This window comes from Felis catus, chromosome D3, assembly GCF_018350175.1.
Source record: "Felis catus isolate Fca126 chromosome D3, F.catus_Fca126_mat1.0, whole genome shotgun sequence".
Lineage (NCBI taxonomy): Eukaryota > Metazoa > Chordata > Mammalia > Carnivora > Felidae > Felis > Felis catus.
In genome coordinates, this window is record NC_058379.1 from 22,828,771 (window position 1) to 22,843,504 (window position 14,734).

Consider the following 14,734-nt stretch of genomic DNA (forward strand, 5'->3'; position numbering starts at 1 on the left):
GGCGCACGTGGGGAGAGGAGCCTAGAGACCAGAGGTAGTTTTATTTACTATTGATGCTCAGTTCTCCAGATGAGAAAGAACCCCTGGTGTTAAGATGCCCAACTGCTTTGCCTTCTTAGTTTTGGAGATGTTAGGGACAAAACCATCAAGGAAATACATTTCAGTGCTTGGGCATTGTGCTGCGGCTCCTTGCAAAGGTCCAGAGTAGAACAGAAACCTGTAGTTTTCCTTCGCCAAAGTTCAGTTTCCCGGCAGCACCTCCAATTGCTGCTGTTTAAGAAGGAAAAGGGATGAAGAGGGAATAAATCACAGGGCAAAGAATTGGAACGTGTTAGCAAATGCTACCATGCGGAACACTAAACTTTATTCACTTTATTTATATATTTAACAGTTCTAAAGTATTTACTTCTTGCTTTGACAAAAAATGAAAAATATAGGAGCGCTGACTGACTCCTCTTTAGGAGAAAAGGGTTATATGTACAGCTACGGAGAGTTACGGTTCCTCCTTTACATACAAAGAAAAATATTAATAAAAAAGTGCTTCATTGATCGAAAAGGGCTAAGAGCTGCAAGCATTTATTCACACTGTACATCAGACCCAAGAAACCCGTATCATAACCTCTTGGCACCTGTCACTAGAACTGCACAATCTCAATTAGACTGACTTCTCCCTACCTGCAAGGCCAGACCACACAGAGTGCGGAGAAGAACTACACCCTGTTTCACTGAATTCAAACTCCGAGCGAGCAACCTGCTGCAACTGGGAAGTCAGGGACGTGCTCAGATGCTCTTGGCTTTGCCTGGACTGACAGCTCCAAGGAAGGCTCTGGGCCACGTCTTAACCACACAGAGGCACACACAGGAGCCAGCTTCCTGAGACTTCCCTTGGCCAGGGAATTGCTTCCAGAGGGTAAGAGAGTTCCCTGGCCTCACCCCCACCCACTCACCACAATCCGCCATTACCACTTAGCAGCTTTTAGCAGAGCCAAGCATGGCCCCTCCCTTGAGAGGGAGGGCAGGCACAAAACATGGATGCCAAGATTACAAAGCACAAACCTATAAACTCCTCTCCACCCTTCCCCACACTCACCTCTACCACAAATATTCTTGATTTAAGGCTCTTTTTGGACCACATCAAAGCTTACTGAGGAAAGGTGCCCCAAATCTCCTACAGGCTGTGTCACTTCTCTAAAGAACCCTGCAGAGTCACCAAGTGGCCCCTCACTGCTGGCCAGCAGCACAGGAACAGGGCAGGGGGACTGCTGGGGCCTTCCCACTGCCCCAGGAAGGGAAGGAGAAGGAAGGCTGATTGTATGGGACATACTCCCTTTTCCAGACGCTTGCACTCTGAAAAGCTGATTCTACCCCTTAAGGGGGAGATCCATGATTTGTTTGGTTTGGGAATGGGAAATTTTTGGAACCCTGAGTCTGGATTTCCCTGTGCTGGTCAAGGAAAAGAGATTGTTTTGGGGGACCAGGCCCCGGCAGGGGCTTCTAGGTGCACCCGGGCTCAGGGAAGGCTTTGGCCTTGGCCATGGCAGCAGGACCACTGCACTCTGGCCAGTCTGTACTCCTATGCCTGAGGGTGGGAAGCACTACACAGCCTGGCTGAGGGAGGCATACTCATGACAGGGAAGGGAACCCTAAACCATCTGGGTCGAGTTAAAAACAGAATCCCATGCGAGAGAGAACAATGCTGGCCACCCCGATTCCCAGGCCCTCTTGCTTGCCTCAGGACAACAAACACCTTCCTTCCCCAAAGCAAGGCTCAGAAGGGTTACATTTTATTATGTGCCCCTCCCTCCAAATGCCAATCCCATTTATCTGTGAGGTGGAACTGGCCCGGCTCCTGTGAGGAGGCAGAGGGCACTTGGGACAGTCTATTAGGAAGATGCTTCAGCCTCCTCAGCAGCACAGGTTTTTCAAATCAGCTCTGATGTGACAATGGCACGAGGAATGGTCACAAACAACAGCCCCAGCTTTCTTCCCCACTAGCTCAGGCCTCCACTCCTGACTCTGACCAGCCTCTCTCCGTCCTGAGGAACCAAGCCAACCCTCAGCATCATGGGACAACAGGTGGCTCAACAGTCACAGAGGGCTGGCAACCTCTGGTCTTCCATTTAAAAAAAAAAAAAAAAAAAAAAAAAAATTTTTTTTTTTTTTTTTTTTTTTTTTTTAAAGACAACCTGCAGACTTTCTTTCTTGGAAGCAGAGGAAGGATGGAAAAGGGAGAGGGGAAAAAACAAAACAGGAAATAAAAATCAATCTACAGTCCAGTGGTACATCCCAAATTTCTGTCACTCTGCACAGGTGGTTCCATGCCCCCATTCCAAAGTGCACGGGCCTCTCGGTCTGCCCAGGCTGTGGGCCTGTCAGAGGAACAGCAGCTTGGCCTCTGCCCGCCCCAGGTCACTGAGCTTCAGTTTGAAGTGGCAGCAATGGGCTTATCCAGTTCAAGGTCAATGCTGGAGCTTGTGGGATGTAGGCTGCTATAGCAAGACTTGCACACTCGACTGGGTTCAAAGAGCTGCTGGCTGGGAACTGGAACCTTCTGATTACAACAACTGGAGCAGAACACATTCCCACAATTCCTTGAGATGAGAAGAAGAAACAAAACAATGTTAGTTTCAGTAGCAGATATGGTGTAGGGAAACCAACTTCAGAAGACAGGACTTTGTTGTACGTCCTTCGGATGTGCTAGAGACTCCTCCAACAATGAACTGTTCATTTCTCTAGCCCAGGAACAAGCCAAGCAGAGAGGGGGGGGATCCCTACCTAGCATAGTCGCACGCCACTGTGACTTTAGGGCCAAGGACAGTTGGCTGCCTCACCATTATGGCTCAAGATTACCAGGTGCACAGGAAGATGTTCAAGAGAGATCCATGAGAACAAAAGGGCCCAGGGCAGGAGTAGCTGCTAGCTCACTGGGTAAGTTCTGGCCCAGAAAACCCACTTGGCCACACCCACCTGGGCAATGGCCTTTGTGTAACTTGTGGTCACAGAGAGGCCAGAGTCCGATGGAACTACCTCCGAGCCCCTCAGAGGAGACAAACTACCAAGCCCAGCCGGGGAGTGAGGAGCCTTGCCCAACGGGCTACTCCTCCAGAGGCTCGGAGGCAGGGTCATGTCATGGAGAACAGACTATTGTCACCAAGGACTGCCCTGCTGCCAGCATGCAAAGCCAGAAGACAAGCAACCAGTGACGCATGCTCAGGGTGAAAGGACAAGAGCACAAATGAACACACGTGCACAAACACCCCCCTTATTAGACAGGTGTCAGTCAATTATGGCTCACTCCCCTGCCTCCGTGCATCTCCAGGGAATATCAGAGCTCCACCCAAAGGCCTGACTGTACCCAGGCCCCTCTCTCCTCCTCCACTTGAAAGCCCAGCTATGATGTGTCTGTGCAGCACAGGTGCACATCCAAACAGCTACCCTTCACAGCTAAGAGGAAAGGGACTGGCAGAGGATGAGTTTCTGCCCACCTTACAACCCCACTCTGCTAGGACCTTAAGTACAAATCAATCTCAATAAAACCAAAAACGGGAGACTTCAAGGAGCCTGAAGTCGCCCACCAAAGACTTGGGGAAAACAGGTGAAGGGAAATCCTCCTCCTCCTCGGCCAGCATCACTCACTACCTTTTCATTTATGCTCCTCAGAATGCAAACCCACTGCTGGATTAAGGACCACCTGGACACAGGAGAAAATACTAAATACCCTTTGCAGACCAAAAACAAACAAAAAACCACAAGGAGAAGGCTATACATGGGGCAATGGAAGGACAGAGAACCAAAACAAACACACACAACTTCATCTTCTAGAATGCAGTAAGCACTCCGTTTCTGAAAAACATGAGTCAGCAAGAACCTGTGGTTACACAAAAAAACTACCTAAATCTATTTCTGAACATCTACATTTATTTATCATACCTGTTGGAGTTCATCCTGACATGAATTTCATCAGTTAAGCTTTTCTATCTGGTTTCTTTCAGGGGATCCTAACAGACCCTAAGTGGAACCTCCCACTAAAGTCTTCCATGCTAAAACAGTTCTCTGGGAAGACCACCTCTGTTCAGTCTCACTCTCTTTTTTAAAAACAGAAGCAGCAATGCTGTCTGACTTGGAGGTCATGAAGCATCATTCTAGCATTCCACTCAATGACTAACCCAAAGGAAATAGCTCTGAAAGCCCAACTGGCTACTCCACAAGACCAGCCCCAGCTGAGGCACTGCTTCTCAGTCACAAGCAAGATGGCTCGGTTGACCTGTGTGGGCAGAAAGAGAGTGCATGACTGCAGCCTGACTTGGCCCTCATAGTCTCCTCAGTCAGCTACTTTGGATTCCCCCCAATCCCACCTGTCTGCCTGCACTCCCAGCCCCCAGCTTTATTCCAATGAGTGCAGAGAGGGGGAAATGGCAGTGTTAGTGTGGAGAAGTTATTGTAGATGTGTAGACATCACAGACAGGTTGTTGTAAATGCTCACCACGTTTGATCAACACGGTCAGTGTCCCTGCAAGGAGGGGAGAGAGAGCTCAGAGAAGCCAACCAAAGTCATTCGGGCTTGGGGCGCAGGGTGGGGAGATATACAGTCCTAGAAGCATCATTTCTAGACAAAGAAGTGGTTCCATTTTCTACCTGGGTTCACTTATGTGGGTGAACTATGTCAGGATTCAGATAAACATCCTATCCCAAGAACACTGAACATCCTCCAGTCAGCTACCACCCCAGTTGGGGCAAAACATCCCTAGCAACCAACTACCCCAACCAAGAAGAAAGAAAGAAAGTCAGGAGCCTTAAGGATTGAACACTGTGTCCTCAGCTGTCCCCACTAGTCCCCGCAGCTAGGTCTCATCACTACTGGCACAAGGAAAACAAGTTTGGGGTCAGGGAGCAAGGTAAGGAGTAGGCAAATGAAGTTCCCTGCCCACAGCAGGAAAACTGTTTTTGCCAATAGCAGCCATGTTGAATAGGAAGAAATTGTATTCTAGGAGTAAGAAATGGTAGTTTGGGTGGTGGCTGTTGCTCTGCTAATCCAGGAAGCAAAGCGAAAGGGGACATCATTTGCACATTTCAAAATTTTATCATGATCACTCTGAACTGGAAATAAGACCCCAAATGCAAACACCGATCTCAGAGGCACAAAAGATGAGCTGGCGTCCTGTAGACCCCAGGGTCTGCCTCAGATGAACACTGCCAGCCAGATCCCTGCACCTCTCCAAGCTGCAGGCACTGAGGGCCAAAATGTAGCCTCCACACCCTGGCCCACCCACCACACCCCCCAACGGCACCTGCAGTGGTGCTTCCTGCTGGCGAGCCAGAAGGCGCTGTCGCACGCGTAGCAGTGGGCGGCCAGGTGGTCAGGGAGCCAACGGGTCATCTGTAAAACAGATGGGGCCAGGTTAGTGATGGGAGATGAGCCATCCAGCTGGAGCCGGCAAGAGCCATGCTGGGGGCAGCAAGAGTCACAAGAACCATACTGGCTCTGGTGGCACCAGCCCAGCAGGTCTGATGTCAGCAGTACAAGAAAGGCGTCCAAATCGTTTCCCTAGAGGGGACTCCAAACTCCCCTGAGATAAAGTATCAGGCAGCAGCAAACACCCTGGGTCACTATGAGAGCTGGCAAGGCTCCAGTCCACAGAGGCAATGAGAGAGGACCACTTTGCTGAGTCTCCCTGGCTCAGAAATTCTAGGCTTGATGGGAATTCACAGGCGCTGAGATTCACAGAGGCTCAAGGCTAAGCGTGCTATGAGGTCGTTCCTTGGCCAGGGGCATGGGACAGGGATAGGGGTGGAGAAAAACCATAAAACAGTTGCATGGACGGCACTCAGAACAGGGGCTGAGCCTGTACCTCCGTGTCCTGTTTATCCACCTGCTCCCAGCTGGCTTCAGAGAAAATCTCTGTGCTGCAGCGAGACAAACAGTTCTGATCCAGATTGCTTTCCGAGTCGGGGATTGAAGTCTGTTGGCAAACAAACACAGCTGAACAGAATGAACCTGGCTCCTCCCAGAAGAAGAAAGGGCTTGGAAAAGAAGGGAGCACCGGGGACTTTGGGTGGGCCTGAGTGTTAGGGCTGCCAGATCTGTGGTGCATCAGCCACCAAGAAATGGGTTGAGCAGGTGCAGAGACAGGCCTGAACTCATGTGGAAGAGAGAGACACAGATCTAAGGCTGTGTGCAGTGACTCTGCAGTGCACAGATGGGCCCTGGGTTCCAGGAAGTGAGTGGGGCAGAAGTGACCAGGATGGAGTGTGAACTCTGTGAGCTGCTCCAGTGAGTCTGTTAATCCAACCCTGCCACTTACATCTACGTGTTGAAACTGAGTGCTTTGGGCATGTCCTCCTTTCTCTGAAGGACTCTTTGGGAAAATGAGAAATCATCATTAGTATGAAGGAAAAATGGAGAAGTCTGTTTGAATTGAAAGTCATTGGATGAGCCCGCCTTTAATGTACGCTGACTGCTTCAGAGCCAGGCTCACGCATGTACGTGAACACAAGTCAGACCCAGCAAGTAAGGAGAGCACCTCCCTGAGAACCTCCCCTCACAGAGCCCCACTTCCAGTCACCAGGCCTCATCAGTGCTAACTCCTGGACAGTGCCAACACCAATACTTCTCCCCATTTCTACTTGCCATCATCACCTGCCAGAAGGCAGGTAGAAATATTTGTTCAACGAAACCTTCACAGCTACAGCCCATGTCTGGGGTAGGGGCATGGTTTGGGGGGGGGAGGCTCACAGTTTACTAGCTACTGGGGTGTTTAGAACAGGCACTACAATTTGACAGGAATATCTGCCATTGCCATACTAATGTCATCCTACCCAAGAGTTCGTGTCCTTTCTTACAACATGATCCTCTATCCAAAGAGATCTGACCAACCACATAGTGCTCTCTTATTCTAACTGTCTAAACAGGACACCCGTGGAAAGTTAAGAAAGGCGGGAAAGAACAGGCAGACTGCCGTTCACATGGCTGAGGCTGATCTCTAGCCTCTCAACAGGACTACTCTGCACCTTTCCAATTCTTTAGGAAATCTGTACTAATCACCAGGCACCAGGCACAAAGAGCACCCAGCCTCCGTGTGCCCTCTCCTTGGGCAGCTATGGAGGTACCATGGTCTACTCACCACTTCATCCCCAAAGTCCCCATTGAAGCGCAGGGAGCTGGTCAGGTACTGGCTCTCCAGGCGACTCCTCAGCTCCTGCACCTGTTTCTTCAAGGTCTCCACTTCCTGCTGGTGGCCTGACTCAATCTGACGCAGGCGCTGTTGGATAGTGTCCGTATACACAGGCATGCCATCGTCGTCCAGGTGGCTGCGGGAAGGCTGGTCAGGGCTCCCCGTTGTAGACGGCCTCCCCGAGTGGCCGTGCAGCCACTTGTGGTGCAAGTTCCTCGAGTGTAAGTGGGCAGAGCTGCAGCTTGTGGCAGACAACTGGCGGCTCAGTGAGTCCTTGCTCCTACCAGCCTCCCCATTGGTGCAGTGCCCGTTGGGGGTGGGGTGCTTCTGCAGGGTGCTAAACCCTGGGGGCTGCTCTAAAGCCTTATTTTCGGTCTCCAGGGCACCATTGCACACAAGCCCCTCTTTACATTCGGCTAAAGGCAAGGCACAAGGAGAACGCGTGGGGCTGTGGGTGCTGCCAGGGGAAGTCCTATGTACCACAGATCCCACTTGGGGCCTCTCAGCTAGGCTCCTCTCTGAAGACTGCGGCTCCGTGGCTTGAGGAAGTATGTCCTTGCTACTGAACCAGCCACTGTTTACCAGGCACGGTCTATGATGGCCTTCGGGCCCACTTTCTGACTTGACTTGACCTTCCATTAACATGTCCATTGAACTGTCCGTGTTTGGTCCTGTGGCCTCAAATGGGACTTGGGAGGGCAGCAGAGAACTTGACTGTGAGGTACCATAGCCAACTTTTACATCTACTGGGATTGGAAGAAATGCTTCCTCCCTATCTTCTGTGATAGCTCCTATTCGAGGCTGTTCCACAGGGACCTCGTGGGTACGTTCTCCCCTGGGAGACTCCTGGAGAGAACAGGGGAGAATGCTGAGCCCACCCTGCTGCTCAGGAATACCCTGTGAGAACAGAGAAAGGCTAGTGCCTGGATGGTTTGTCAGAGCAGCATCACCCAGTTCTGGTTCTTGAGGAAGAATAATGGTTGAGCCCTCTAGGGTCTTCCCCCTGATTTCCTTTCCTAAGAGAGCCTCCTCTTCAACCTCCTGCATCTCAATGCTCCCTCTATGGGCAGGCTCCTCTATCCCACTCTCCTCTTTGGTGGCCTCTTGCAAAATGTTCTCCATCTGCCCCTCGGCCACTCCAGCTGCAACAGATAGCTCTGCGCCGCCCAGCACTTTGGTTGGCTTCCCCAGGTTGTCAGGATCGAGAGGCTCCTCCCCAGGACCAGCCAGGCTGCTCAATTCTAGTGAGCGGCGATGCTCCTGCCACTTCTCATTCAGGCTCGGGTCACTGCTGCGCCGGTTGGCTAGAGGCACTGTGTTGTCACAGGCTGTGGTCAGATTGTCAAATGATCTAGTCTTTGGTAACCTAAACAAAAGGAGGTTGAGGGAAATGAGAATATGAGGCTGTTCAGAGGAAGTAGGAGACAATCGGTTTTAATGGGCAGTTGTTTCATAACTGGGTTCGTTGCAGCTACTTAAGAAGCTACAGCATCTCTAAAGTGAGGCTCTCACTGCTAAAAAGGCAAAGTTCCTTGGATGGGCCCTTCTTCTAGTTTGCAAATTTCCTCTCAGCCTCCCACCCCATGCTCCTACATACAAACTAACAGCAAATGCAACTTAAAAAAAAAAAAAAAAAACTTGGGGCACCTGGGTGGCTTAGATGGTCGGGCATCTGACTTCAGCTCAGGTCGTGATCTCACGGTTCATGGGTTTGAGCCCCGTGTCGGGCTCTGTGCTGACAGCTCAGAGCTTGGAGCCTGCTTCAGATTCTGTGTCTCCCTCTCTCTCTGCCCCTCCCCTACTCACACTCTGTCTCTCTCAAAAATAAAACATTAAAAAAAATTTTTTTAATAAATAAAAAGTTCACAATATTGCCCTGTTTCTCAACAGAGCAAGCAAAGGAAAGTAAGCATTGTTGATTTTCTGCTATTACAATATTTTAAATTATTTTATTACTTGACAGTCTGAATCCAATAAAGTGAATTCTCATGTGGCAAAGCCGAACTTGCCATCATCTGACATTTGCCTTTCAAGCCCAAGAAGATAAAATCATGGCAGAAAGGCAGGAGCATAGAGCAGTGGCTGCAACTCAAGCCAGAAGGTCACAAGGAACCCAAAGGATCTGCTCCATCACTGAGAAACTGCTTGGTGCACGCAACAGTACAATGTAGTGACAGGGCCCAACACCCTTCAAGGAAATGAGGCTCTTATGGCCTTGTAGCCTGAAACCCTATACCTTCCCTGAGAAAACCTCAGAAATCTAAGAGAGATGTGTGGAGTCAGACAATGTCATGATCTCTGACCATGCCTTGGATGTGTCCCAACACAGAAATAACACCCACGCAGGACTTGAGGTCTTGGCATCAACCCTGGGCTCACCGGCTCAGAGGCGGATCATCAGGGCTGGTGCCAGGGGCTGGATATGGTGCACAGCTGTCGTCCACAGGCGTGGACGGGGATGGGCAGGGCAGGTACACTGCACTCCACAGCATCAGGTTACGCACGTGACATACAGGGTATAGCACCTGAGGAGAGAGCAGTGGGGATACAGGTTTAAACAACTCCTAACAAGTCTTTAGAAATGAGGGTCAAAAAGAGTCACCAAGCCAGAATACCCAACAGGTCTTGCCTTGTACCATCTGCGTTTCTCGCCTCTTGTGGGCATGAAAATCTAAAAGGATTTTTTAGAAATCTATTTCTCATAAATGATTTCTTAGGATTCCCTTTACTGAATGAATGACTCTTGTATTGGCTCAATTCGTCCCCTCATCCAGTAAGTTATTCCACTGGATGATGACTGTGTTTCCTGGCACAAAAATGTGGCTTCAGAAGACACTGTCAAACCTGTTTTATAGGATCACTTAAACTAATCACGTGAAAAGGGAATTTTCTTCCTGTATTGTTACTTTCCCAGTAGACACAGTTGAAGGAAAGAGAGAAGCAGTTAGCTTAAATCTTTTGATTGTTTAAATGTAGTGAGAAGCATATTAACAATCCAGCAAAGCAATATGACCTCTGATTAGCCTCCTTTTGACTTCTTTAGAATTTAAGATGCATTCTGACAAAAGGAACATTACCATGTATCAACACAGATGTGCAAGCCTCCTTTCCTCTGCTTAACAGAAGGTGTTCCTTTAAGGAACAAAGTCTTAAAGAGCCTGCCAGTTTTCCATGTGAGCAGGAAATCACACACACACATGCTAATGTCATACACGTTTTTCTGCTGAGACAGGAGCTGCAGTGGATATCCAGTGGATGACACTGGAAGGATGCTGGGGGCCTCTTGGCAGCTCCTTCTGAGCTATGAGGGGTGGCCAGGGGACAACTTAAGCGCTTCTTCCACTTGTTAGACAGAACATGCTAGGAGTAAGGTAAGCTCTGACAGAGGTGCCAGAAAAGATTTGTGTCTAGAGTGACAAAGTAGAGATGTGTATTAAATCAAACCAGAAGCAGGTCAGAGCTGCACCAGGAAACAAGCCTTTATAGGGACAGATGGAAAAAAGTGGAACCAACCAACCCAAAGACAACAGTGATGCCTTTGAGAAAACAGTCACTACTGAAAAAGGCTCCCACATGTCACCATCCCCAAATTCCTTCTTCTGATCAGAGAGGAAGGGCTGAAGGATACATACGGCTTCGGACTGAGAGGAATACAGTAGGTTTTTGAAAGCCTTGTTGCCTGCCCGAAGCAGCGACCACACGGAACATGTCCGCTCCTGAGTATGCTTTTCCCCTCTCTCCTTGGCGTTGTTGCACAGGAATGTTCCAAATAGGCAGGAATAGGTATGTTGCACCAGTTTCACCTGTAGGAGTCCAGAATCAAGCAATAGGGTGAGCAGTCTTTGGAGGAAGGTTAGCCCCGCTGAGCCACCCTTCCCCAACACCCCTGAGAACAGCTCAGAATTCATACTCGTTAAGGGTGGGGAAATCACATTAAGCCACACAAGAGCTGCCTTTTCACACCACCAATCCCAGAGCGCCAACCCCAACCACCACCATTCCTGAGTCAAAAGAAACAAAGACAGATCGGTCGGCACACCCATTCCTTTTGGACTTCCTGTCAACCTGGAAGTTCTAAGTTAACAGCCACACTCAAGAGCAACAGAGCATATAAACTGGGTACAGGAGCAAGTCAGTGTGCAATCCAAGGCTGAACTGAAAACTGAAAAACTCCAAACAACTTTTCACTCAACAGGTCATTGATGACTTTTCTGTGGGTCCTGGACAGCAACTATCCTGCCTTCATGGAGCTGGTTCTAGTTGTGGGGAAGGGGTGACCAATGCTGTGGACCACAGTAAGGCAGGGTAAGCAGGACAGGACACATGAAGGGCAGCAGGGGAAGGAAGTGAAAGAGCAAGTGGGTATCTGAGGGGGAAATGCTCCCAGCAGAGGCAATAGCCAGCACGTCTTGAGGTGCGTGTGTGCTTGCAATTTCCAAGGAACAGGAGGCCAGTGTGACCGAAGGATACTGCACAAGGAAGGGAATGGTAGGAAATTAATGCAGACAAGAAACCGCTAGTATTGCTCTGCAGGCCACTTTAAGAACTGTGACTAAATAACTAAATAACTGTGCCCTAAATAAATGGAAGGACTGAGTTGCCACTTGGTTAGGTGGAAGACCTCTTAGAAGATCAGATTTGGGGGTGGAAAGATATGGAAATCAAGAATCAAGCTTTGAAAAGGAAAAGTCTGAAATACCATTAGGACACCCACATGGAGATACTGAGCAGTCACAGTTGGATATGTGAGTCTGGAGTTAGTGGAGAGATCTAAGCTGAAGACATTATTATAAACGTGGGAATCATGGAGAGTAATTACAGGTATCGGACTGGATGAAATCCCCCAAGAGGCAATAAGACACAGAAGTACCTTGGAGGCTAAGCCCTGGAGCATTCCAACATTCAGCAATGGGGAGATAAGGAAGAACAGGAGACAGACCAGCTAGTGAGGCAGGGAAGAAATGAGGGACAGTATGTGCTGGGAATCAACTGAAGAAAGGGTTTCAAGACTGGTGTGATTACACAGTGCCAAACAGTAAAACGAAGACAGTCTAAGATACAAACTGCCAGTTATAAAACAAGTCATGGAGATGTAATGCACAGCATGGTGACCACAGGTAGTAATACTCTATTGTATATTTGAAAGTTGCTAAGGGAGATCTTGAAAGTTCTCATCATAAGAAAAAAATGTGTGTGGTGATTGATGTTAACTACTTACTGTGATCATTTTACAATATATAAATACTGAATTATGTTGTATACCTGAAATCAATACTATGTTATATTGTCCATTATACCTCAATTAAAAAAAAAATGTTCTTCACAAGATGAAACTGAGAGCTGATTAATGGATTAATATGAAGGTCACAGCTCTGGTAAACTGGTGGGGTGAACAACCGACTAGAGCAGGTTTAAGAGGAAATAGGAAAAAAAGAATTTGAGACAGTAAATGCCGAAGACTTGAGGAGCTCTACCATGAAGAAATGAAATACAGAAAATGAGACAAATAGCTGGCAAGAGATGCAAGGCTGAGAAAGGGTTTTGAGGAGATGGGAGGCACTAGGCTATGTTTATGTATTAATGGCAACAATGTAGTAGAGAGGGAAAGGCTGGCGCCATGCAGCCGAGCAGAAGACAGGCAGTGGGAGCTGGGAGGGAAGAGCTGGAACAGGGCAAGGGCAGGGAGTTCTCTGTCAAAGGAGGGGGGCAGGAAGTATGGAACACATGCAGCGGGGTTGGCAGATGGACTGGAGGGAGCAGAGGATATGCCACTCTTTTTCTTTTCTTTAAGATTTTAGCTTTAGGTAATCTCTACACTCAAGGCGGGACTCGAACTTACAACCCCAAGATCAAGAGTCATGCTCCACCGAGCCAGCCTAGCACCCCTATTATTTCTAACTACTTAGGACTTCTATCATCTATTTCTTTCCCTTCACCTGCCCTATCATCTATTTTTAAAAAAAAATTTTTTAATCTTTATTTTTGAGAGAGAGACACAGTGTGAGTAGGGGAGCAGCAGAGAGAGAGGGAGACGCAGAATCTGAAGCAGGCTCCAGGCTCTGAGCTGTCAGCACAGAGCCTGAACCCACGAACCGTGAGATCATGACCTGAGCCAAAGTCAGACGCTCAGCCGTCTGAGCCACCCAGGCGCCCCAAACTCCATCATCTATTTTAAAAGCTAAGTTTAGGGGTGAGTGAGTGGTTCAGTCAGCTGAGTGTCCAACTTCAGCTCAGGTCATGGTCTTGCAGTTCGTGGGTTGGTGCCCCACATCTGCGCTGATGGTGTGAGGCCTGCTTGGGATTCTTTCTCTCTCTCCCCTTCTCTGCCTCTGCCCCACTTGCATGCTTTCTCTCAAAATAAATAATAAACTTTAAAAAATAAAAAAAAATAAAACCTAAGTTTAAAACGATACAGAGACTTGGGGCACCTGGGTGGCTCAGTCAATTATGTGTCTGACTTTGGCTCATGTCATGATCTAAGGTTTGTGAGTTTGAGTCTTGCATCAGGTCAGGCTCTGGGCTGAGAGCTCAGAGCCTGGAGCCTGCTTTGGATTCTATGTCTTTTTCTCTGTCCCTCCCCTGCCTGTGCCATGTCTATGTGTGTGTGTGTCTCTCTCTCTCAAAAATAAATAAACATTTTTTTAAATTTTTAAAACAACAACACAGACTTTATGCAAACCTAACACACTTGGATTCACTGAATAAACCCATACATTATTAATTAAAAATAAGAGAATGGCTCCTTATTAAATTCTAAAAAGGATGTATCATTTCATGTAAAAACTAGCTAACATTTGCATTGACATCCCCATTTTAGAAAGTCCCCAAAATGAAGAATCACAAGCCCAAACTCACAAGGAATGCTTCATTGAACTCAAAAGAGCAAGGAAATTGCCTCTGAAGCTGATGAACGCAGTCAAGCCACTGGAGAAACACCGGGCAGCGTTCGTTCAGATCATCTGAGTTCTCCCCATGACCACATCGGTCAGCAAACTTGTGTCCAAAATCCAGCCACTCCATCTCCACAAGGACCTGGAAACCCTGCAGGGAGAGACCATTTGTGCTTGTCTGTCGAGCCTGTGACAGTCCCGAGCCTGTCAGGATTAAGAGCAGCAATCCCTTTTAACAAGCTCCCAGTAAGGCCAACAGAAACACCTAACCCAGCCCCATGGCCATAAGCTCCATGGGACACAAGCTTAGGGCAATTCTCCACTTCCCTCTACTCCATTCCATAATCATCAAAAGGGTACTAAGCATTTATCTGAGCCTTTCTTGAGTCTATACTTTTTAGCCTCTTTCATTCACTATACAAAAGCCACATTTTTTTCTAATTTTTTAGTTCTGTATTTTGTGTTATACTTACAAAGAAAGTATTGTTTCTAAAATCTTTCCCCATTCCAGATTTACATCTATTTTAGGACACCTTTATGGTTTTTCTTACATCTCTAACCCAACATGTGGTTCTTTCAGAGTAGGGCTTTCTTCACAGAACACTGTAGTGATATCTGGACCCATTATTACAATAAGCATGCCAAGATTCTTTTACAGAAGCCCCATTTTCC

The 14,734-nt window shown here is 48.2% G+C and overlaps 1 protein-coding gene across 14 annotated transcripts in view; it reads right to left on the reverse strand.

Annotated features, from left to right (window-relative positions):
• Window positions 1-342: 342 nt before the first annotated feature.
• The window catches only part of MTMR3 (myotubularin related protein 3), a 148,888-nt gene continuing 134,496 nt past the window's right edge, over window positions 343-14,734 (reverse strand). For 6 of the 14 annotated variants that reach the window (XM_045041493.1, XM_045041496.1, XM_045041495.1 and 3 more), the window contains 9 exons: window positions 14,028-14,213; window positions 10,805-10,975; window positions 9,552-9,697; window positions 7,122-8,538; window positions 6,303-6,356; window positions 5,850-5,960; window positions 5,289-5,377; window positions 4,484-4,510; window positions 343-2,591 (listed from right to left, as the gene is read on the reverse strand). In XM_045041493.1, the coding sequence (XP_044897428.1) occupies window positions 2,420-2,591; window positions 4,484-4,510; window positions 5,289-5,377; window positions 5,850-5,960; window positions 6,303-6,356; window positions 7,122-8,538; window positions 9,552-9,697; window positions 10,805-10,975; window positions 14,028-14,213 (2,373 nt within the window). In that variant the 3' untranslated portion in view covers window positions 343-2,419. The remainder of the gene's footprint in view (window positions 2,592-4,483; window positions 4,511-5,288; window positions 5,378-5,849; window positions 5,961-6,302; window positions 6,357-7,121; window positions 8,539-9,551; window positions 9,698-10,804; window positions 10,976-14,027; window positions 14,214-14,734) is intronic. The other 8 variants (XM_003994782.6, XM_006938579.4, XM_003994780.5 and 5 more) reach the window with 5 other exon arrangements.